General features: G+C 32.9%; 1 protein-coding gene and 1 long non-coding RNA gene across 3 annotated transcripts in view; one reads left to right on the top strand and one right to left on the bottom strand.

Moving 5' to 3' along the window:
- The window catches only part of LOC132745342 (NPC intracellular cholesterol transporter 2-like), a 28,423-nt gene extending 18,070 nt beyond the window's left edge, over positions 1-10,353 (top strand). The window contains exons 1-4 of one of the 2 annotated variants that reach the window (XM_060734238.1): positions 4,510-4,650; positions 5,305-5,412; positions 5,750-5,922; positions 10,136-10,353. In XM_060734238.1, the coding sequence (XP_060590221.1) occupies positions 4,569-4,650; positions 5,305-5,412; positions 5,750-5,922; positions 10,136-10,222 (450 nt within the window). In that variant the 5' untranslated portion in view covers positions 4,510-4,568 and the 3' untranslated portion in view covers positions 10,223-10,353. Of the gene's footprint in view, positions 1-4,509; positions 4,651-5,304; positions 5,413-5,749; positions 5,923-10,135 lie in introns of those variants that run through there. The other variant, XM_060734237.1, reaches the window with a different exon arrangement.
- Positions 10,354-16,117: 5,764 nt separating this feature from the next.
- LOC132745355 (uncharacterized) lies at positions 16,118-19,097 on the bottom strand. Its single transcript, XR_009627829.1, has 4 exons — positions 18,943-19,097; positions 18,435-18,557; positions 17,553-17,692; positions 16,118-17,102 (listed from the first exon to the last, which is right to left on the bottom strand). It is a non-coding gene; the product is annotated as an uncharacterized LOC132745355 (long non-coding RNA).
- Positions 19,098-24,596: the final 5,499 nt, after the last annotated feature.

The raw sequence follows: 24,596 nt of genomic DNA on the forward strand, positions 1-24,596 counted from the left end.
GAAATAAAAACTTTATCCCGTTTTCAGGACTAAACTAGGAAGCCAATCTTTGGTGCGCTACATTTTTTATATTCTAACGATGTCTTAACAGTCCGATTGGGAGCATTTTGCTGGTGCGCGATGACGTAGTACCATATCATTGATTAAGAATAGCTCAGCGTTATTTTATTTGCTTATTCCCTTCTAATGTCTAAGCAATGCCTTATAGTCCAAAACCGTACGGTACGTGTATACACAAAAGACATATTTTTTAGTTCTTTTTATCCCTTTTAAGGGTGGTCTTATATTAAGTGTATTACTATATAAGTATTAGTATAATATCATTTTTTTTGGATTCAAGGTAGTGAGAACTCACCATATCATATTCGTTTATTTAAGATAACAATGCAAAAGTTATATTTAAAATCTTTTTTTATTACACAAGTTTTTTATTATTAATTTATTTATAAGTGTTAAGAACTTTATGTGCACGCAAGGGTTAATTAATAAAACCAAAGAGACCGGGATATCGGGCACATAAAACCATGTTAGACCATCCCTGCCAAAGCAAAAGAAATAATTCTATCCGACCTATGCTAAATCTTGCAAGAGTATGTTACTGAATAAAAGTATAATTTTTCATTCACAAAATTATAAATTTTCACAAATGTTTATGAACAACAACAACAACAATGGTAATTTTTGAGGTTATTGTATGAAACAGCTGTATATATAGATTATATCATACAAGACAGTTCTAGGAATGACATCAAGATCCTAAACTTTAAAACATAACAGTGAGCTACATAAAGTTGTTACTGTATACATACAGTTATAGTTACATACAGTTATACGTACATTTTGAAAAAAAGATAACGGTGTATCTTATAAAAGGGAGGTAACTTTGTTGTATTTTTTTCGGGGTATCTTATAAAAGGGAAGTAACTTTGTTGGATCCCCGAATACCAAAATACGGTCATGTACTAGTGTACAAAACAACTGAACAACATACCTGTGACTTATGATGACATGCCATTTAACATTCATCATATCCTCAGAAATATATACAATGTATGTCTATTCTGTCTATATTATGTCTATTCTGATGAAACACTAACAGAGGAGGTTAATATTTGTCCGACTGGATAGATTTTATCCATGAAATTAAATAGTGTACACAAATTAAATTTAATGTTAATCATTTCGTTATTGAAATACACAGTCATGACAAAATACATTTTAATATAATTTTCAGAACTGACTAATTTTCCTTTTTAAGACCGTTTAAAATTTAGAAACGGCCATAGCTGGAAATTGCACGATCACATTAGATAGTACTTGAAGAGGGTCATGTTCTATCTATCATATACAATAAACATTAGAAAAACCAAACAAAAACTGAGAAAAATTTAAAAAATGAAATAGAACGTATATTGATTTATATAGTTTATGTAGTGATGTATTTCAAATTTGTGTACGTTAAAGCGTTTTCCTGAGATGGCAAAGTTATACGTAACCCACGTAAACAGTGAACGTTCTTTTTTTGCAAGAGTTATGCCGCTTTACCTATAAACAATTTTAAGATTTCAAGATGTATGTGAAATTTAATAAATAAGTTTCGTAACTTGATAATAGTTCAGTCAATGATAAAAAAGTAAATAAAAGCAAAATCTACAACTCAATAATTCAGTCAAGTAGACAAACCATTTCCACATTAATAAAAACGTACACCTACATGTAAATGGGATGAACATGTGAATCTATGCTAAGGGATGTTGTAGGAACGTATGTATGCATATGTCGCATCGCCGCTAAATATTGCACTTGACGTTAAATGTCGCAATGAACGTTCAATGTCGCAAAATTTCCTGACGGTAAATGTCGCACTTGCAACGGTAAATATCGCACAAAAAGTCATGACACTAATGTCAAAATTAGTTTTATAATTTATGTTACTGTCCAGTAAACGTTTTAGTACTACAAAAATAGTATCACCACAGTGATGTCATGTATGCACTTCACGAAATCATATAAGAAAACTCTCAAAGGATAACAGGTGATTTGATGGCACACCGACTTGTTAATACAATCCAGTCATATAAATTGTTTAATGCAATCAAAAGAGATGAAATGAAATATGACAATGATAAATAAAAATTTATACACTACTCACACTTATTTTATAATTAAGATGAGATCGTCAGCTTTTCCTGGCGTATACAAATATTTTTTTGTTTTGTTTGTTGTTGTTGTTTTGTGTGTGAGTTTTTCCTTGTTAGACAAGACAGTACCTTCAAAACTCTTGACCTATCTCACATGGAATAACCTATACATTTTAATTGTTAAACATGAGCAAAATCTGATAAAATTTCAATACAAATATTTACGTATTTGCAACAATATGCCCATAATTTACTATATAAAACAATGATTACTAAAAAAATATTTTATTTAATTGTGGGCAGCTCATTTCGGATGTTTATATAAAGAAGTAAATGTTTTCTAATTTCAAATTACATACAAATCTGTTACACAAAGATTAAATATTTTAGTGTAAGGGAGACAAACGTTTTATGTACAAGTTAGGTTTACATGTAATGATTGTCGTTCGTTTCTATATTCACTTTATGTACACGCAGTACGTATTTCATCTTAAATTGATAACCAGTGATACTTTGACACCGACTGATACTCGTACGATAATGGTTCGCTCCACGTTTACCTTCGTTTAATTGACCCAATGAGGGATGTTCTACATATTTTAACATTTTATACATCAGGTCACAATTTTCTTGTTGAAATACCGTTCAAATCTCACAAAACACGTGCAATAAAGACATAGTAATACCTTATACCATCTACAGTTTATAGAATCAATTGAAAAAAAAGACTTGAACGAGAACCCACTTATTTGGGAAAACCTCACACTTATTTAATTTGCTCATAAAATGCCACATGATAAACTTTCAAAATTCAAATCACAAATAATGAAAATAATGTTAATAAATATCAATTATCAATGTTCGTATTCTAACAAATAACAAAGCCGCGAAAATGTAAATGCACACGACAGTGACATATAGAGGATATTTATTTGTTTGTGTGTAAGATGAAATTTTATTTCATCGAGTGAGCTTTAAATACTATTTTTAAAGTTCACGAGATGAAATAAAATTACATCTTACAAAACAACAAACAAACACATTTTCGTTTTATTCTATGCTTAAAAACAAGTTAAAACGAAATTTCCTTGATATTAACTTTAATATTAAAATCTGTTTTCCCCACTGGTAGCCTCTATTATGTACATGTATAAGTCGAATTTCTCATAAAATACAAGAAGTCTTTGGCTGAAAATAAGTTCGAAAATAAACGTTAAATGGCGGTGATATTATTCATTTTATTAAAAAAAAATATGAAGGATTGCTTGTTTTAATAATAAAAACAACGCTTCTAGTAGGAGAAAAGTCCAATCATCCATCCATATTTCTGTTACTTACTGCAAATTTATATTAGACCTGGCTCCGTTAAATGTAAACGGCCGCCATTTTTAAAAGTTGTGTATTTCATGGGAGGAAAATAATTGTGTTTGATTGTGAGGGATATCATTTGGATTTGTTAGTCATACACATTTTTTTAAAAAAGAAAACTTATTTGAGGATTGTAACAGACAATATATAAGTGTTGACAGATGTTTAAACATTAAAAAAAACGGATAGGAAATTGGAAACTGGGATTTGTTGAAAGGCAGCCTTACGAACGCAGGGTTGTTTACTTATTCTTCGGGCTGATGGCTGTCATTGCTTTTCAAGTTTTCATAAAGCATACGGCAGTTATTGCTCGTAGGATACTTAAATATGCACAAATGTCATCAAGAACAGTTCTGCATGTGGTTCCAAGGAATGTATTTTCCAGACTGTAAAAATGAAACAAAAAAATTAAGAGACGATATTTGGTGATTGGTAATTTGAACGAATAGAAGTAAGTTTTCTTCTTTTTATTACTTTTGACATTTAAGTTATTTATCAATTTCAGCTTTGCTTTTCTCTAAACACCCTGTGATTGTCAAAATTGTCAGCAAAAATAAAATTGAGGTACCACATGGGGAAAATCTTAAAAAAGTAGTTTCGTCATTGAAAAGTGTGAAATTATATTTTGACAATTTTCACTGTGAAATTATCAAATCGCCACCTTAGTGCAAGAACTCAATATCTGCTTCTTCACATCTATATGCAGTTATTGAGTTTTTGCACTAAGGTGACGAAATATAATTTTCACGGACAAATCAGTAATCCACTGAAAAGCATAAAATAAATGTCGGCCATTTTTCTAAATATACAGACTACTCATATATGTCAAGAGGGGCCCTTAAGGGGACAAGTTGTTGGTTGTATAAACAATAATTAAAGGAAGCATACCAGCTAAAAACTATTTTGGAAATAAATTTGATTTTATAAATACACTTACATTAAATAATGAATGACATAGACCTTCAAACAGGATAACATTTTGAACAACCCTCTCCTATAGTACATGTATATAAATTCATATATATCCGATATGAAGAAACAAATGCTATAATTTATTCAATGATGGCGTTGTTTAAAATGTTGATCGTTTTGTCCTTTCTGACTGTAGGATATTCTTTGAATATAAATTACAAAGACTGTGGTAAGCTTCATTATTATGCTATTTTTTTCTTACTTATATATTAGGCTTATATATACAGATATACTTGTTTATATAAATTATCATTAATATATCTGATTATTGATACAGATTATGACACAAGCTTACTGAGCATACATGCAATAACTATATGCTTAGATGCTTTATTTTGTTAGCGACTTTAAGAAAGTACAACTTGGAAAGTGATGAATTATCAGTTTCATCCTACAGTTATATTTTCAACAAAACTCAAAGGCGTTGTCAATGCAGTAAACTTATTCTTAGGGGTGGGGGATATTGTTTATATATGTTCTTTTGTAAAACATGTACATGTTTGGCAAAGTCGAGTTGTACTTATAGTTTCTGTTTTTGTACATAAAAATGAAATACATTTGATTAAATATACCATTCAATATTTAGCATTATTAATGTTAAAATGTGTAATAAGTTCGTTTAGGCGTGTTATCATATATATATAGAGAGTAATTTATCAGTTATGATAAAGATATAAAGGGTAACTTTATCAATCCTTTGTTTGATTTATTATCATAAGACCTTTATTAACTTTAATCGCTTAAGAAAGAGGACACACTTATAATATAATTAAAGTTCATTTTTTCAGAATTGCACTATTTTATTTGTGTATTTATATTGCAGGTTCTCTAGGTGGTAAAATAAATTCTCTAGATTTGTCTCCATGTGACAGTGACCCTTGTGTACTCCATCATGGAACAAACTACACAGCAAAAGTTAACTTCACAGCTTGTAAGCTAATTTTTTCATGAATCTATGAATTTTGTATCTTTACCATAGCCTTAATATAATGTTGATCCAAAAGTTGTATTCATATAAATTTTTGACGGTATTTTCTTTCGCAATTATCCGACTTATTTCCAAAATATTCATTTACACTCGATTTCATTTGCATATAGACGTCAACCCCACGGATTCAATTCATGAAGTTAAAGTTTGGAATTATATTTAACCACTAATAAATTTCGGTGCGTTATTTTTTTTAAATTATTTTTTGATGTTGTTCGTTTTTCATATAACTCAAATGTGAAAATCTAGAGCTGATATATTTATGTTTACCTCTGTTTAGTGGAAAACTCAGTAGCAGCAAAGACGGTTGTACATGGAATAATTGGCGGTGTGCCAGTGCCATTTCCGGTCCCTTCAGACTGCTGCAACAACCACAACTTGAAATGTCCCGTTACTTCCGGTGTAACTGACTTGTACACTAATTATGTTTACTGCAGTCCATCATACCCACAGGTAATATCATAAATAACACACATGATTATATAGGAATAAAAATGTCCAGGCCCCGCTTAAAATAATTAATGTTGTTGGTATTCGAGGGAAGAACAACATACACATTAAAAATATCTCATACTAACTAAATATGGGTTACTAACTTACATATCTCTGTTAATCCCTAAGTAGTATATCACGCCTACAAATTAGCCCTGTCAAAGTAAAAATGCTTTCTGGCAAAAATGAATTTTCAAGGCTGTCGATGATAACAGAAATGCTGGTAACAAATTATTCAAGTTTTTTTTTGGTGCCAAATCTATTGTTCTATGGTAAATAAACTCACTTCGTTTCCAGATTCCTATGATTATGACTTACCGTCTTGTTTGTGTCGTGTGTCGGCCGTAAAATGATTCCCCGTACATGCAATCAATGTTGTTATTTTCTCATCCTCAAAGGATTGTCAGACGTTGTGTTGGTGTCCCCCTCTGTGTCCAGTCCTGTATTTGGGGAGGCTGTTGATCTTGTTTTTCATTTTTGTGTCGCCTTGAAAAAGGCGACATATAAGGGTTACTTTTGTCGGCGGCGTCGTTGTCGGCGTCGTTGTCGGTGTCGGCGTCGTTGTCGGTGTCCCCTTAGGCTTGTCCGGAGCATAAGTCAGTCATTATAAGTCGGATTGACTTCAAACTTGGTATGCATGCTTCTTACAATGACCCGAGGTGCAGTGCACAAGAACCGGTACTTTTTATTTTTTTAGTTATTGCCCTTTGTGTATTTTCATACTTTATTTTTGTCCGGGCCATTTCTCCTAAAGTATAAAATCTATGGACTTGAAACTTCATAGGATGATAGATCTCATTAAGAAGAAGTGCAGTGCATAAGAACTGGTACTCTGCATTTCTTATTTTTTGAGTTATTGCCCTTTGTTAATTTTCATACTTTATTTTTGTCCGGGCCATTTCTCCTAAAGTATAAAAGCTATGGACTTGAAACTTCATAGGATGATAGATCTCATTAAGAAAAAGTGCAGTGCACAAGAACTGGTACTCTGCATTTCTTATTTTTTGAGTTATTGCCCTTGTTAATCACTTTATTTTTGTCCGGGCCATTTCTCCTAAAGTATAAAAGCTATGGACATGAAACTTCATAGGATGATAGATCTCATTAAGAAGAAGTGCAGTGCACAAGAACTGGTACTCTGCATTTCTTATTTATTGAGTTGTTGCCCTTTGTTAATTTTCAAACATTTTTTTTGTCCAGGCCATTTCTCATAAATTATAAAAGCTTTAGACTTGAAAATTTCACCATTTCGTGTTAAATGTTGAATTCTGCTTAAGCCGGTGCTAGGGGGCGTGGACGGTAACTTGCACTTTCCAGTACCGTCCATGAACAGGCTCAATCAAACCGAGCCTGCAACATTTTCAATTTTGCCGTGTTGGGCTTTCTTTAGGGATTCTGTATTAATCTATTTCCTAATGTTTTTATACAAAGTTTTAATTTTATTTGTTCTCAATATTAGTTTTTAAGCTTCTTATTAGGATATACAATGTCCTTTTTAGCGTTTTGTTCCTCATGTGGCAGAAAGGCAGTCTCGGAGGCAGATTGTCTGCATAATGAACGTTTCCCACTGTGTGAACCGTTTCCAAATGGAAAAAAAACGTAGAAATTTACACGGTAGTGTCTGTTCTATGTGCACAAGACCGATAAGTATTGTTCAGGTCACGGCACTATTTTTCCCAGAAAGCCATTTCGTTAAGAAACAGCCTACAGAATACAACAAATATACGGATATCTACCGCAGAGATAGATTGCATGATGCTGGTATGAATGCCGCACTTCCTGTCATTCGTGTTCCTTTGACAGAGAAAATATGATAAACAAGATCAACAAGGAAAGGTGGCGTTTAATGAACGCAACCCCAACACGATCCAGCAACAAGAACCAGTGGCAAGGAGCCCAGGAGGACCCCAAACAAAAACAGGACAGGGCACAAGGCAGAGCATGGGCAGGTTTAATCACTAAAATTATACATAAGAAACTGATAAGGAATTCAAAGAAAACAAATAAATGATTGAATAATAGGCATATAAAGTCAAAGGGCACAGGGGAAGGGAACAGGACACCCGGGCAAGAGGGGGGGGGGATAAAAAAAGAAACACAAAAGTGTCACCAAAACAGTATGAAACAATAAAGACATACATCTGAGGAAACAACAATGGGCACAAAAGTGTCACCAAAACAGTATGAAACAACAAAGACATACATCTGAGGAACACAGAGGGGCGCCGCTTTGGAATGGTCAGCAGCATAAGTACTGCTGGGGAGTTTTAACCGGTTAATGGTGCACGAAACCACACTCTTAGCCCCACCATGTTACTTTAAACGATACAGCCTACGTTGGGCCCGTGATCATGTGCAATGGAGACATTACATGTAAAATCTTGATTTGTTAACTGATAAGCCTCGACTTCACATACAGAGTATGAAGAAGACATAGTAAAAGCTTTGAACCTGCTTGGGTCTCGGAACACGACCGATATTACAGAGGGTCTCTCATGGCATGGGGAGGAAAATTTGTCAATGTCAAAACGGACATCAAGACATTGCCAGCAGCAAAGTATTGTCGCAAGATTCTTACCATAAGCAGAAAAAGTGGGTGAAGATATAATTCAAACGTAGGACAATGCTCGCCTACACTCTGCCCGTCTCACTACCCAATACCTTGCAAGATCGGGTTGAACAATGTGAGTAATGATTCAGAGGGCAATGTCTCTCTCGTCACACTGTATCTGTACATGATTGATGATTAAAAAGTGCAACATCCCTCACGCAGAAAATGAACACTTTATCAACTTTCTGGCAATAAACGAATATGTTCCCCAATCAGATAATTTTGCACTGCTGTTCCAGTTCAATAATTCAACTAACAAAATTCATGTTTTTGTCGGTTTTTCAAATATTTCTTTTGTCAATCAATGACATGTGGTAAAATTATGTGTTTCACCCACATCAACATATTTAACTTGTTTTCTTTTAATGGAATCCTTTAACAATAACTGGCATTCGATTGAATATATCTCCTGGTAAAGTTTTGGTGTAGTATCATTTCGCCCCAAATGTAAAATTAAAACTACATGAATTTCAGAATATAAGCAATCAGAATAAAGTTCGGCATCCATTCGATCTGTTCTTTAGTTATCTTTACCAAGAAATGTCACATTTCCTGGCATACACACAAACTCAGCTATATTATATAGTTATATTATTTTTCAATGCTATTGATAACAAAGTGTGACCATTTTATAATAATCTTTGATTGATGTCACTATTACCTGTTACCTGAGAGTGATCTAGATTTCCTGTCAGAAAAGTAGCCACTTTCAGAGCGTTTCTGTCATCACTGGCTGCCTTAAATACATTTCTGCATACACACTTGAGATATTAAGAACAAAATCAACCATTTCCACGGACAAAGCTGCCATTTTTAACCCGCTCAAGACATTCTATTATGAAATAGGGAAACGAGTCCAAAATTACCTGATAGTATCCACAGACAGTAGGAAGCAAATCTTTAGCAATGAAATTGTCCCTAGGTAATTTTAGATTGCTGACATCGCGGCAGCAATCTGTCATCACTAGCGCCTTTAATACGGTGTTGTGTGTTCTTTATTAGCTTGGTTACTATAGTTAATTAACATACTGAGTATTTCATTTCATTTTTGTAAAGTATACTTAAAAATAAGCACGATGCATAAAAAATGATATAATATCAACTTTCGGTTTTATCGGGGATTTATTCGTCATAGGAGTACTATCGTCGATGTAATTTTAGTTTCTCTCTTGGACTTACACTAATAAAGTCCATATTATTGTAATACCTTCCTTGCCTTATAAAATTAATTAAATAAGATAATTAATTAAGACGTGTTGCAAACAAGAATTCTATCAATGGAAAGCTTGCGGAATTATACGAGCTATCCATAAAGTTAATTATATCAAGTGTGAGACCTAGTCCTGTTGCCGAACCTCTGGTGCGTCCGCCCTATTTACAAGAAGAAAGCATTTCTTCGCAATTATAACTCAAAACACAAAAAAATATCTTGACCATCAGAATAAGCTTATTATTATTTATCATATTTTGCTTTATATATTTCAAATATTTACTTATATTTAGATGATATCTCAAAATTATCTCAATTACAGTTATTGACATAAAATGTTTGTTTTATTTCAGTTACGACTGGCTGTGAAGTGGGAAGTCCAAGATGATAACGGCAAAGATATTTTCTGCTTTATTGTTCCTTTATCCATACAGAATTGACCATAACAATTGTTTAATCATCCAATATACATGTATGTATCAGTCACTGTATTGTTAAGTCTATATAGGTTTTTTAAGGTTGTGATTGTTTCGTTATACATGTAGTTATATACAATAAAATATTATGTTTTCGCTGTTGTTGTTTTTCCTGAAATATCTTTTATAAAAGACATATATTTATCTTTGATAAAGGTTTTGCTTCAGGACGCTATTTTTCGCTATTTTTCGCCATTTCCTATACCAGAATAATTTATGTTATATGTAATAGAATCTCCATATCTGCTAACATCTAATGACTAAACAACATCAGAAGTTAATACCGGTTAAATTAGTCAAGTTGTAAAATATACATTTGTGTGTATCAGCAACGCTAAGGCAAATTTCAGTGTAATCACTTTTGAAGTAAAGTTGTTGGAATGGTTCAATATATTCATAATGACGAAAGTTAACCAGCTAGTTAAAGGAAACTGGTTCATTTCAGATAAATTTAATAAGTACATAACTATATTGATTGCTATTATACTATATTGTTTCCATATTATCTTTATAAAATATGTATGTATGTTTTAGCAGGTTCCCATGTATTGATAGTTCTTCTCATATGCTGTTTGCAGTATACATCTGTCTATGATATGTAGTCTATACAGTACGCTCACCGCGGGTTTTGCTTTTTCCGCGATACCACCGCGGACGATATTTTTTTATCGCGGACAAACGCGGGGGTTCGTCCGCGATGAAAGCCTAATTTCCCCCGCGATCCCCGGTGTTCAGTTGTTTCCACCGCGGACAAAATTCTGACGACCGTTCTTCATTCGTCGATAAAATCAGTCACCCGTTTCCCGCGGGGGAACGCCAAGGTCAGTTGGTCAGTATAAATTAACCTCCAAAAATAATAGACGTTTTATTATTTTTTAACGTCATCTTTTTTACACAATGACTTGAAAATTGACCACAATCGTCTCCTTAAATGTTATTATACGTTAAATTTTTTGAACGGAATTTGAAATAAAAATAATTACATCTGTACCTGTTTTTGTTGTTGTTTTTAATATTTTTGTTATAAACGTCCACAAAACTATTCTTCCACATATCAATATTTTTACAACTGAAATCGTCATTTATCACTGTCATCTTTACTTTTTCATTCCTTGTGGTTCTCAAAGTATTATTGCTGTTAAACTATATGGGAGCCATAAATATGATACTTAGTAAAAAAAAAGGACATTTGTGCTGATTTCTCAATGATGACTGACGCTACAGTACATGTCCTGTAAGAGGTCGATGAGTGTGAATACAAGACAAGACATAAATAAAATACATGTACATATCTTAGAAATAAAAGAAAAAGATATTTAAACCATCTATAAGATTTTATTTGTATGCAATTATATTCTTTAAAAACGGGTAGACTTGTTTGTTTGTGTTTTTTTACAGTAAAACCCCCGTCAAAAATGGACATGAGAAATATGCATGACACTTGCCAAAAAGTTTTTGTATACTGTACATACCGTATATTTGTTTGACACAATTCACCCATTAAAAATAATAATTAGGCTGCCTTTTACAAATTATAAAATTACATTATTATCCTCGGAATTAATTTCAATGAAAACTTAATATAATAAATACAAGAAAGCAAAGACAATTACGTTCAAATGTATGTACTTAAAACTACATGTTGTCTACAAATACTATTATTCCCATGAACAATAATATCTTAAGATAAAAATAAAATGAAATATTTTTAACTTGAAAATCGGTCGATGGAAGTTCTTAGAAAATAACTGTCATGTGCTTGTTTGCCTTATATACATGTATGTACATGTTCATAATAAAATAACAAAAAGTATAACGTCAAGTTTAACACAATTCTGCAAAAAAAATCTATAAAAAAAGAACAAACAAACAAACTACTAAAACAAAAATGAAAATAAACTTCAACAGTTGATACAAACTTCAAAACATATACATTACGCTCACACCTGTAATTAGATAAATCAAGAATATCATTTAATGTATATTTTGGTGAAATAAACGCTTTCTTTTAATGTTCCAAATAAAATATAAGACTTTATGATCAACATGCAAATAAACAGAAACAGTAAAACGCATCTGACAATTGAAAGAGACGTCCTGGAATATTGCCTGAATAAATTGTTGAGGGTTACGTTTTCAAAGTTTTTAAATAAGAAACAAAAGCTGGCCTATAAAGAAGAAGAAGAACAAGAAATACACTGCATTTGTACATGTACTTTTATTACAACAAAAAAGAAAACAAACAAACAAATTTTACATATAGTTACATGTACAGTACATGTTACAGTACGTACGTATACTGATGTTTAAATACAGTAATTAATTTTTAAAATTTAAGGTTTCCACCGCGTTGACCGGTGTTTGACCGCCGCGTTCCTCCGCAATTTACCACTGCGTTCCGCGGGGGAAACGGTTTCAGCCGCCGATTTATGTCCGCGGTGGTGAAAATTTTCTGTCCGCGGGGTCACGCGGACAATATCTGAGCAAATTTTCGTCCGCGGTAAACCTCATCCGCGGGGTCACGCGGGTTTTGAAAAAGCCGCGCTGAGCGTACTGTATATGTAAAATAGTCAAATGTGGAAAAATCCACAAATCCCAGTCCAAGTTAGGTTTGCCCATATCTTGAGTGGCGTAAACATCCGCTCTCCGTACACTGCTTAAAGACCCAATAAAGTCTCCAAATGGAAATGCTTTAAAATATTTATTTGTCAATTTTTTTTTATTTTTGATAACTTTCACCATGTTTATGAACATATCTTTTGCTTATTTTACTCTTTTGCAATTGGTTTAATTAGTGACTTTGTTACTTCTTTGTTTACATTTTGCTACCTTTACGATTCAGCGTTTTTTCTCCACTTGTTTACATCTAACATTTCCGTGGTCGAGGGGTTAGAGTCGATGACTTCTAATCCAGTTACCTCTCTGGCGTGGGTTCGATCCCCGGGAGATGCTTTGGCAGTTTAGCGCGGGGGAAGGTAGTCTAGTACTGGTGTAACTCTCAGGGAACTACCCGCCTATATGACTGAAATACTGTTGGGTAAAGGCGTAAAATGAAACAAACAAACAAACATATCTAACATTCTCTAAATGTATCATTCAAACATAATTAAACACACGTTAGACCTTTCTAAAGGATTAAAAGTGTATATGCAGTGAATATAAGAAATATCAGACGTCTAACATATTTTAATTTCATACATATTATTTTTATCCTCATTATTAATCGTGTTCAGTAAAATCTAAGTCAGCAAACTCAACACCACCGTACACATTCCGTATATACTACATGTAATGCTGGTATACGGTAAAAAGTCTGGTTAACCTCAAGCTAATGAAAATACTTATGCTTGAAGTAATTATAGATGTACAATACCGAAACCTGGTCATTGCACTTCTTCGAGTTATCTTTTCATCATTTTTTTTTCAAGTTTATCTTTTCGATAGTTTTAGAGTAATGCTTTGAGCAAATAATTTCGAAGTAAAATAACTGGACATAATTCAAAAACAGGAGCAGATATTGTGAAATTCTTTTTTTTTTTCAGCTTCAGGTCCACAAATGTGGAACCCCATTTATTAATAAATCGAAATCATACAATCGTACACTTATGCATAACCATGCAAATACACATCATACAGTAAATCATTAAACATTAAAAAAGGAGACATAAGATTTTCACATTATATTTATAGTATAATTTTTTTAATTGATGAGATAATATAAAAAGAACGTAATCTAGAAGAAAACAATGGTTTACGTATAATTGCATTATATAATAATTATGAACAGATGGTTTTTTGAGATAGTTTTACTTTCATTTATATACAGTTTATTTATATATTTTTTCATCCTGTCCTCCAAATTGTCCCAGCAAGATAACCTAAACGAAAAGTGTATACGAAAAACAAATTAGGTCTTCTCGTGGATAGATATTGAAGAAAGAGTAAAAAAGTATTATATAAAAGTATTATATTATGTGTAGTTCACATGTATGGTAGGTATACTTATAAACACCGTGGACAAGGATTATCTCAATTAAAATAAACCACATTTCATGTCTCCTAACGAGATAGTTGATCAAAACACTACTCTCATCACAGGATCTTTATATTAGCTTAAATTTGTGTATAAATGTAAAAAAAAGAAAATCTTGTAAAAGAAAGAAAATGACAATATTCCACATACATTAGCATTGCTATGCTTCTAAAAAGTCATGTCTCATAAAGAAGGATAACTACCATAAATTTCCTAACATACGTTAACTTATTTATTTCCCTTTATTATAATCTTCGAAAAAAGGTAGTTTTTCAGAGCTCCCAATTACATAAAACATAAGAAGATTCAAATAATATTAAAATCAGCCGGAACTGATAGTCTCTGCCCACTCTATCGTGGACCTGAACTCAACCAGAGCACGACCTGGTACCTAGAAGCGGTCTTCCTGCGACAACGCGCGCCCCAGGCCGTGCCAGTTGCACTCCCGACCCTCGACCTCCAAAGGTTGTCGGGAGTCAGGAGTACCCCAGACTTCACGATGAGCTAACATACAGGTGGCACAGCCCATAGTTCCAGCAATCTTAATATCTATATAATTCTGTATCATATCAACATTATATCATATTTTATCCGCATTAGAAGTGTAAAATATGTATGCATAATATACTAGTTGCCTGAAGCTTTTTTATGATGTGTCACCAAAAATATATGTAACCAAAGGGAAAAAATCAGTTGTAGTTTATTGATTGAAATCTGTAGGAGTGATTTCCCTTGGCTGTTTTATTAGTTAATCATGCGTGTAATTGTTTCCGCCCTTTCTGAGTTGTCATCATTTTTTGGTAGAAGGCAGACATGTTTTTCAGTTGTTTATGATAATAAGTTGAAAAGTATTAATTCTTAAAAAGGATTGTGGATTTTGGATTGAGGTTGGTGAAGTTTTATATTGGTTTGTTTATACCTTTACATCTTTAAGGGCATAATTTTAACAAAGGTAACATATATTTATTACATTATTTTTAAAATAGGGCCAAGAAAACACTCTATATGTATATGGCACTTCTCCGACTTTGGATGGTAATATAGTTTATTATCATTTTTGTTAAGATTGATCTTTTAACAGTTAATTTCCTTGTGTTTTAATGTGAGGTGAAAGTATGTTCAGATACTTATCAATTAGGAACTGTAATGTCGACAAGAGTTTGAAAGGGAGACCACCTACTATTGAATTTATCCCAGTCACAAGAAGAATATTGGATATACTTTTCTACATTATAATGGAAAACTAACGTTTTATGAAAAGTGCGTATGTTAAAATTTTGGTTAATATACCTACACGTGTAAATATATGTTTTTGCAATAAGAAAAAATTAAATTTAATGTTTCATTCGTTTTCTTAGGATCAGCTATCCCAAAAAGAATTTCTTCTTCTGAGAGTGTGAAATTCTGCTTCTGCATGTCTCCTTATCTTGTTTTTTTATCTTTAAAGTTTTAAGTAGTTTAAGAGATTTTAAGTAGTGGAACATAATTTAAAACTTAACAAAGGGAGATAATTATAAAAAAAGTACTTGATCTTATTACGGTTCTTGATCTTTGCATAACTCCTGGTTGTAATCTATAGTTTATAAGTCAAGCCCATGTAAACTATGGACATAAAAGAAGAAAAAATATAAATAAAGGGAGATGATTACAATATGGAACGGAGCCAAACAGAGTTCTTGTTCTTGGTTACTGCATTCTTTCCTAGATATTATCTTAAGTTTCAAGTTATTAATTTGTATGGTTTTGGAGTTCTGCTCTGAACGAAGCAGTAACAATAAGTCCCTGCTAAACATATCTGTCATTCATTTGTCAGTTGAAATAAGCAGTTTTTCAAATTCAAGGTCAGATAACTCAAGAACGAGTTCGACGTCCCTTTATGATTCGCTTAAAATGTGTATGTCATCATGCAAAGTTGAAATAAATTCTATCATTGATTTTCCCTGTGTATTGGATTGTAGCATACAACTTCAAAGTAACGTGCCCGTAGATGAGTGAAAGGTAAGAGTAAAAAAAAATATTCAAAAATCAGAAACATATATATAGTCTGACAATCCAGGAGATGTATTATGAAGAAAAATTACAGAATTTACTATTTTATCGTCCACGATCTACCAACGTTCTAAGTGAGTAAGAAAATTCTGTATGTTTTGACGACATATTTCCATACACACGTTAAATGTTAAATACACTTAAAATGACAAGAACTAGAAAAATATTTCAGGTATTTTACAAAAAAAAGCAAAGTCCATCTTTTTATCAAGTAAACACAGGTTTACATTCTTGTATCAAATCAAAGCCGTAATCTTGTCCACAATTACTAGTATATCAATAACGAAAACTTATCTTCAAACAAATGTATATAAATTATATGAGCCGCGCCATAACAAAACCAACGTAATGCGTTTGCGACCAGCATGAATCCAGACCAGCCTGCGCATCCGCGCAGTCTGATCAGGATCCATGCTGTTCGCTATCAGTTTCTCTACTTGTAATAGAGTTTGTAAGCGAACAGCATTGATCCTGATCAGACTGCGCGGATGCGCAGGCTGGTCTGGATCCATGCTGGTCGCAAACGCAGTATGTTGGTTTTGTCGTGACGCGGCTCATATATGTAATATATTATCTACGAGTATATAAAATGATGATGTTAAAAAATTCTCTGTAGCTTGAAGAACATAACTCGTTGATAGAAACCGAAATATTCTGATGTTTAAATACTGGATGCCGCATTTGTAGCAGGGTTTCCATGAGTTGGTGCATATAAGTATGTATTGGTCGGGGTTGTAATTATACGCCCATTTCTTATTTGATCTGCAAATAAAAAGACTAAAAAACATACAAACAAAAAACATAACAAACAAACAACTTAATCTTGAAAATAATTTTTTGCTTACATTGATAAAAGAATGCATATTGTAATAAAATGCAAATATAATTTTGGACGGACCACATTTTTAACAAATGAAGTGGTATTATGATGATTTGGAAGTCTTCGAGAAAAAATGTTACATTTATATAGGTGTAATGGAATAAATATTTGTTAAATTAAAATATACTTTCCATGATTACACTCCAGATTTAAATTGGAAAACTAATTTGCTTCTAAGCTTAAGTATCTGATAAAGTAAGAATATAACATTTTTAATGAGATATTATTGCATTTTTCAATGATTTTCGTTTAGAATGAACACCTATTTGTCAAATTGTCACGATAATCAAACACAATTTACTACACGTGGAATATAAAATTTCTAAACACACCTTTAAATTTTTTGCAGCAAACACGCATAAGAACACTTATGAGGCTTACAATTACTATAGTACCTCCGATGATTGGAAAGCGGTATCTGTACCTACTAGTAGAGGAACTGTAGCTGTATTTAGGTACAGTAAACGTGTAGCTGAAATATCATAACATATGTTTGAATTACGTCGTATGTAGTTAATATATCTATTGTGTTTCATGTATATTTTGTTTATTTTTGTCACATCAAGTTTGGCATGGTCATGTGAAATCTGGAAAAGAGACATCCCTCGAGAAAAATGGTTAAAAACAAATATACATTTATCATTATATTTTATCTGAAATTATTTAATCCCTGAGACATATTTTAAAATGAAGCGATTATTGCACCACTTATTTAGCTAATGCTTTGAATATTTCTGACTCATGAATATTTCTAATGATTTTCGTTATTCTTTCAATTTTTTCACGGCCATGCTAATTTTGTTACGATTCGTTTTTATAAAGGACATAAAACAGTGACATGCAGAAAAAATTTAACACCATTTAAAATATATTGATTTACGTGACCAGGTGAATGTTTCTTTTCTGCAATTAAAATAACCATATTCGACAAATAAGAACATATATACACATGTCTGCCGTGATGTCTCTATAATGAATGTATGTCAAAAGGCAGGCGTTATTTTGCTGAGACGTTTAACAAACAAAATACAATCGTTAACAATTTGTTTCTAAAAGATTGATTTTTATCCCGCAAAATATCCTAAAATGGACCCGTTTATCTTTCATTCTTGAAATGCCACGGATGGCACGGGCTATCTGCTGCCCGCAAAGCTGCTTAGAGATTTAATTAAATTAAACATAAATATTTCGAACATTTAACTTTTTTTATTTACCTGTTTGTTGCGAGTCTTGGGAAAAATGTTATTGGTCTTCGTGTTGAATATGTTTTAGGTTTGACAGTAGATATTCTATGTGACCACCTTCTTCTTGCTGGCTGCGTTGTTCTTGTCGTCGAACTAGAAAATGAGTATTGTTTAAGTATTCTAAAAATACTCATTAGTAATGCAAACATTTAATTTACTTCTATAATTTGTCAATATAAATTAAAAAAATACCATCCTGAAATAGAAATTTTATTATAAGCATATTTCTTACAATTCAATACTTGTAATTATAGTATAAGAATATTTCATTTGCCGTGCTACTTTGTATTTTTGATGTTTTCGGCACTTTTATAACGTTACGTCAATGTTATACTTATTATGATTGTAATATTACATTGCATTACTATCAGAAGATAATGTGCTATCAGAAATAAACATATAAAAAGTGAACGATAATTATTTTCCGAACAAATTATTATTGATACATTAGATCTACACAAAGACTCAAAGTTCTTACTCATCGACGACGCAGTCCCCTTTTCTACAGATGTACCCGGCACGACAACAAATCAACTCACCACAGCAAGTCTGTCCTTTTTCACAGTAAAAAAGCTATCTGGCCATCTGAACACTATGAATAAGAGTTATAACAACAACGACAACGAAACTCATTTATACGAGACTCGTAAAAGCAAGGTATAATGGCAGTAAATGATACCTTAAACATTATTTAATACCCCCCCCCCCCTAGTCCTTAGTAACTCTTATAGAAACAGATCTAACCTTACTTTAAAGCTTGACTTTATTTTCATTTAAAGTTTAATCTGTTTATAACATGGTGGATGACAAGTTATAATCAAGGTTTTGTAACTGCTGAGGATTTAACTAAAATCCGTTTATTGTGGGAATGTTATACTTGTAAATGCTGGATACCATAATCTACATCCTGCATCTTGCATTGTGGTTGGTTGCTTAACAACTGCGGCTTCATTTTTTTGTTTATGTGACAAAGGATAAATGTCAGACACTTTCAGACAGTAATTAAAAGCAAGTAACCCTCTGATAAGGAAATTTGAGGTTATAATAGTTTGTATTAATTGTTTTTATTTAAATAAGTAATAATTATTGATATTTTTTTGATATTGATATAAGAATTCCCATTTGTTTTCAGTCAATTAGAACTTCACAGTTCCGCATTATTTTATAAGAAACTGGGTTCACATGCTTTTTTGTGAAGCTTGCAAACGTCACAAGTTTCCATCGTTCGAAAACTACCCGCCTAACCATCGTTCGGAAACTACCCGCCTATATGACTTAAATACTGTTGGGAAAAGGCGTAAAATTAAACAAACAAACAAAACACAAAAAAGTGTGGAAGTTCACATGTCACTACTTGTGACGTTTGCAAGCTTCACAAAAAGCATGTGAACCCAGCTTCTTATAAAATAATGCGGAACTGTGAATTTCTAATTGACTGAAAACAAATGTGTGAAGCCTGGATAGTATATAAACTGATGTAGGAAATACACACAAAAAACAAGCTATATACGTACATGCAGTACATTTCGGGTTATTTAAGATAATCTGAATTATATGCCTGAACTTGTGACATAGTGGAATGTAATCGAGTCTTGGAGAGAAAGAGATAATTTTGTTAATGTGGCAATAAAAAGACATTGTTGACTTTGGATGTTCTTCGGTTAATTTCTCACGAAATGTTATTGTGATTGACTGCAACCACATAAACTTCACTGTTTAAGTTGATATACCACATGACTGCACTGTTTAAGTTAGCATACCACATTGACTACACTGTTAAAGTTAGCACACCACATTAACTATACTGTTTAAGTTGGCATACCAGATACCACATTAACTACCCCCGTTTAAGTTAGCATACCACATTTACTATACTGTTTAAGTTAGCATACAACATTAACTACACTGTTAAAGTTTGTTTGTTTGTTTGGGTTTTACGTCACACCGACACAGTATAGGTCATATGGTGACGTTCCAGATTTACTGGCGGAGAAAGACCTCAGGTGCCCTTCCGTTCTTTATTATAGGCACGAGCGAGCACCTGAGTAGAACCACCTACGTTCCGTAACCTAGCTGGATAGCTTCCTAACATGAAAGAATCCAAAGTCCCTGACGGGATTCGAACCCACAGCGGTGAGGGGCAAGTGGTTTGAAGTCAACGACCTTAACCACTTGGTCCACGGACGCCCCACTCTGTTCAAGTTAGCATAACACACAGACTACACTGTTTAAGTTAGCATACTACATTAATTACAATGTAAAAGTTAGCATACCACTTTGAATATACTGTTAAAGTTAGCATACCACATCAACTACACTGTTAAAGTTAGCATATCACATTAACTACACCGTTTAAGTTAGCATATCACATTAACTACACTATTAAATAAGCATACAACATTAACTACACCGTTTAAGTTAACATATCTTTACAAATAATGCTTTTTGGAACTTACAATATTGATAAATCTTTAATTGCGCATCATATTTATGATATGAAACCATAAAAAATGAGTTACAGGATTTTTAAGTTAGCATACCACATGAGGTTAGTTCCGACCGTTCGTAGCATGAACCATTGAATCCGCATATTTGTGATGCTAAAAAAGAAATTGAAAATTCATGATCTGACCTGAAATTCTAAAATTGTTCGGGTTTCTACCCCACCCCTCCTCGGAACCACATTAATGGAATTTGGGAAAGGAATCAGATGTTATGTTGTGAAGCCCGCGTATCACAGACAACTGTCAAACGTCTAAGTTACATAGCAGGGAGACTATATAAGGTACGTTAATTATAAATAAAGTATTATTAAGTTCCCCTCAACGTGAAAGATGGCGCTTGTAAATCATTGTATTTAGCACAACGTACATCTATGAAAATGATAAACGCACCCAAAATACGTATTTGTCTAGTATTTAGCTTTACATTCCAAAGCAGTCAATTTCAATGATAGATATTGTATTTTCAATTTTTATCTTTTTATCTTAAAAACTTATCAATTGTGAATCAATGACACTTAAGGGTCAGAAATTATTACGTTTCTCTTTGGTTTTGACATTATTTGCAAGAAGAATACGCGCTACATATATCTGTTATTGGTGGAACTCTTTGTTTGTCGCATTAACATGTAGCTTGTTTAGAAACAACGTAGAATAAAGGCAAACATTTTACTAACATGTACACTTGTTAAAACAGTCTGCTGCTTCCACTGTGCACAGCAAGGCTATAACACAGAAAAATTAAAAGGACTGTTACAAGTATATTCAATGTTTGTTATATATATAAATGTGGAAATGGTAAATAAAACATATCTGGTTCTCTCACAAAAGTTTTATTTAAAGCAATAATAATTGTTCCGAAAATATTCATTTATGTTAATTTATAACACTTCTAGTTTGCGTTGATGTCAAACAATTTATAGCTTCCGGTATTCAAATACAAGTTCTAAGAGCCATTCTTATGCCCTTGCTTTAATAGACTTATTCATTTAACGAAGTTAAGCCAAACCCATCCAACTTGTGATTCTTTTTTTAGTGGAAAGACCTGTACTCAAGTTTAGAAAGAAGACCAAATTGAATGTTTTATTCTTATGTCTATAGTATTATAATCTAAAATCCTACCAGTGGCGAGTAAAATCCTTAACCACATTTCTACGCTAGATAGTTTAATGGTCCTTTCAAGTACGCGTTGAAATACATTTATAATCACTAATTGAATAATCTGTCTTAAAATATCACAACGAAAGTGAACAATTGTACTCTGTTCATTTATTAATCAATTTATTTTCCGCTTTAATAATTATTTCTTTGATTCTGAAGAACGAACGCAGCGTTATTATGACTCGGAACACCACTTTAAACTATTGGTAATTGACGGACTTTCACCATTGTTTAGAAAGACAATCGTGCTGTTTTTTTTTCTTCATTCTTTTGCAATGCAATCAAACAAAGAAATCAGGAAGATAAAAGTTGATTAAAAAGAAACATATTGTAAGAAAACTATATAGCCTCGAGTGCCCTTGTTCCGTGGGAGTCCTGGTTCCGGTGATGTTTGTTTACTTCCTGTCTCGCGCGAAATCGATGACGTCATACGTCAAATGCTCGATAAAATGTTGTGTATTGCAGAACACAAACAGCAAATAGAAAATCAGCTCAAAATGCGGTCAAAGCAGGTAAAGAAAGGTCATAACATTTCATCCTGATGTAAATTTGTATTTTTTACTATTTCCAATTCAGTGCCTTCAAAAACTGTCTATTTTTGCTGCAAAAACATCTGATTTATGTTTGTAAACAAACCTCCATTGACATTTTCCCATCGTGCAATTTTCGGTAAGTTAGGGCTAAGCACATTTTTCATGAGTGGTTTTCAGACCTATTTCTTATGTGATTTTTTATCTCAAAATTGCTTTGAATCAGAAAAATCCAAAGAAATTCGGCGTTAAAACAGACTTTACTCCCCTACATCATTGACAAATGCCTATATGCATATAAAGGAGCATGGCACATCAGTTAGAAAAGCTTCAAAACTCTATGGTGTCCCAGAGAGTACCCTTAGGGACAGAACTTTAGGGTTAGTTCATATTGATACTCTGTCTGCTGGTGGACAACCCTTGTTTGACGAGTATGAAGAGGCTAATCTTGTCAGCCATTTCAAAACTATGGCAGGATATGGCCATGGGTACACAAGACAAGAGTGTGTTGACATTGCCACTGATTATGCTGTCCAGTTAGGTCGACGAACTCAGGATAGACCACACACGATGAAATGGATGAGAGGATTTTTAAAGAGGTGGCCAGAGTTAAAGGTTGTTAAACCAAAAGTAGGTATTTTTTGTTTTATATTGAAATAATTCACATCTTATAATTAAATATATTCCAGTAGACCTATATCATAATATGCTTTTTAATGTATTATTTCATAATAACCTCTGGCAAGGGACAGATTGTAACTTTGATTGGTGCTGGAAGTGCAGCTGGACAAGCTATCCCTCCTTATCTTGTTTTTCCATGTCAGCGCATGAGGTCTGAGCTTATGATTGGAGCATCGCCAGGTTAATTATTTAATTTAAAAAAAAGTTAATTATTTAACAAATATCTTAATACTGATATTTTTTAGCATATTTGGTAGACTTTTTTCACAGTAAAAATATTAGATTGGCATAGTTAAATCAAACTATTTTTACATTTTCAGGTGCTGATGGAACAGTTAGTGAATCCGGCTGGTCTAATGGCAGCATTTTTAGATATTATTTAGAACATCACTTTCTTAAATTTGTTCCTGGACGCAATGATAAGAAAATTCTTGTGATCCTAGATGGGCATAAGTCTCATGTGTCTATAGGTCTCTCTGAATGGGCACATAAATTAGGAATTGTTATCTTCATATTGCCACCCCATTGTAGCCATGGATATAGGATGTTTTGGCCCTTTTCAGAAAATATATGATGTAAAATGTCACAAGCTCATTAGGAAAGTTTCATCAGTAATTACCAGATACAATATTTGCTAAGTATCTTGTCATCCTATCTAGCTGCCCTTACTCTAAATAATGTCCAGGCTGCATTCCGCCGTGCAGGCATTTATCCGTTTGATCCCTTGGCCATCGCACAGGAGAAACTTCTACCTGCAGAGGTGTTCAGACCATGTTCTTCCGACACTGATGTCAGTGATGATAGCTAGGCAACAGTGATAGGTGGGGTCCAGTCAGAATTAAATGAAATATCTCGGGACATCGTAAATTTCTTGCACCAGAAAGAGGCTAGTCTTAAAAGAGTTAAAAAAATGAAAACAAAACAAAACCAAGAAATATAATGAGTTAAATTGTTGTAGGTAAGGAAAGCAATGAGTCTGTACTAAAACAAATGATTGAGCATGTTCAAAAAAAAGAAAAATCTAACCAGTCAAAATCTAAGGTTAAGCCGAGTAAACCGCAAAAGAAGACCCCACCATCACCACAACCTGGGCCTTCATGTATAAATCTTGTTGAAAATGTGTCAGATGTTGACAGTGAAATTGAAATTAATGAGTCTGAACTTTGTTGTAAATGCAAAAAAAAACATACCCCAGTTGAACTGTTGAATTGCAATTTTGTAAAGTTTACAACATGGGGGCAGTGTGATTCTTGTGGCCA

The sequence above is a fragment of the Ruditapes philippinarum genome, unplaced genomic scaffold (genome assembly GCF_026571515.1).
Source record: "Ruditapes philippinarum isolate M1 unplaced genomic scaffold, ASM2657151v2 ctg996_1_1_1_1, whole genome shotgun sequence".
Classification (NCBI taxonomy): domain Eukaryota; kingdom Metazoa; phylum Mollusca; class Bivalvia; order Venerida; family Veneridae; genus Ruditapes; species Ruditapes philippinarum.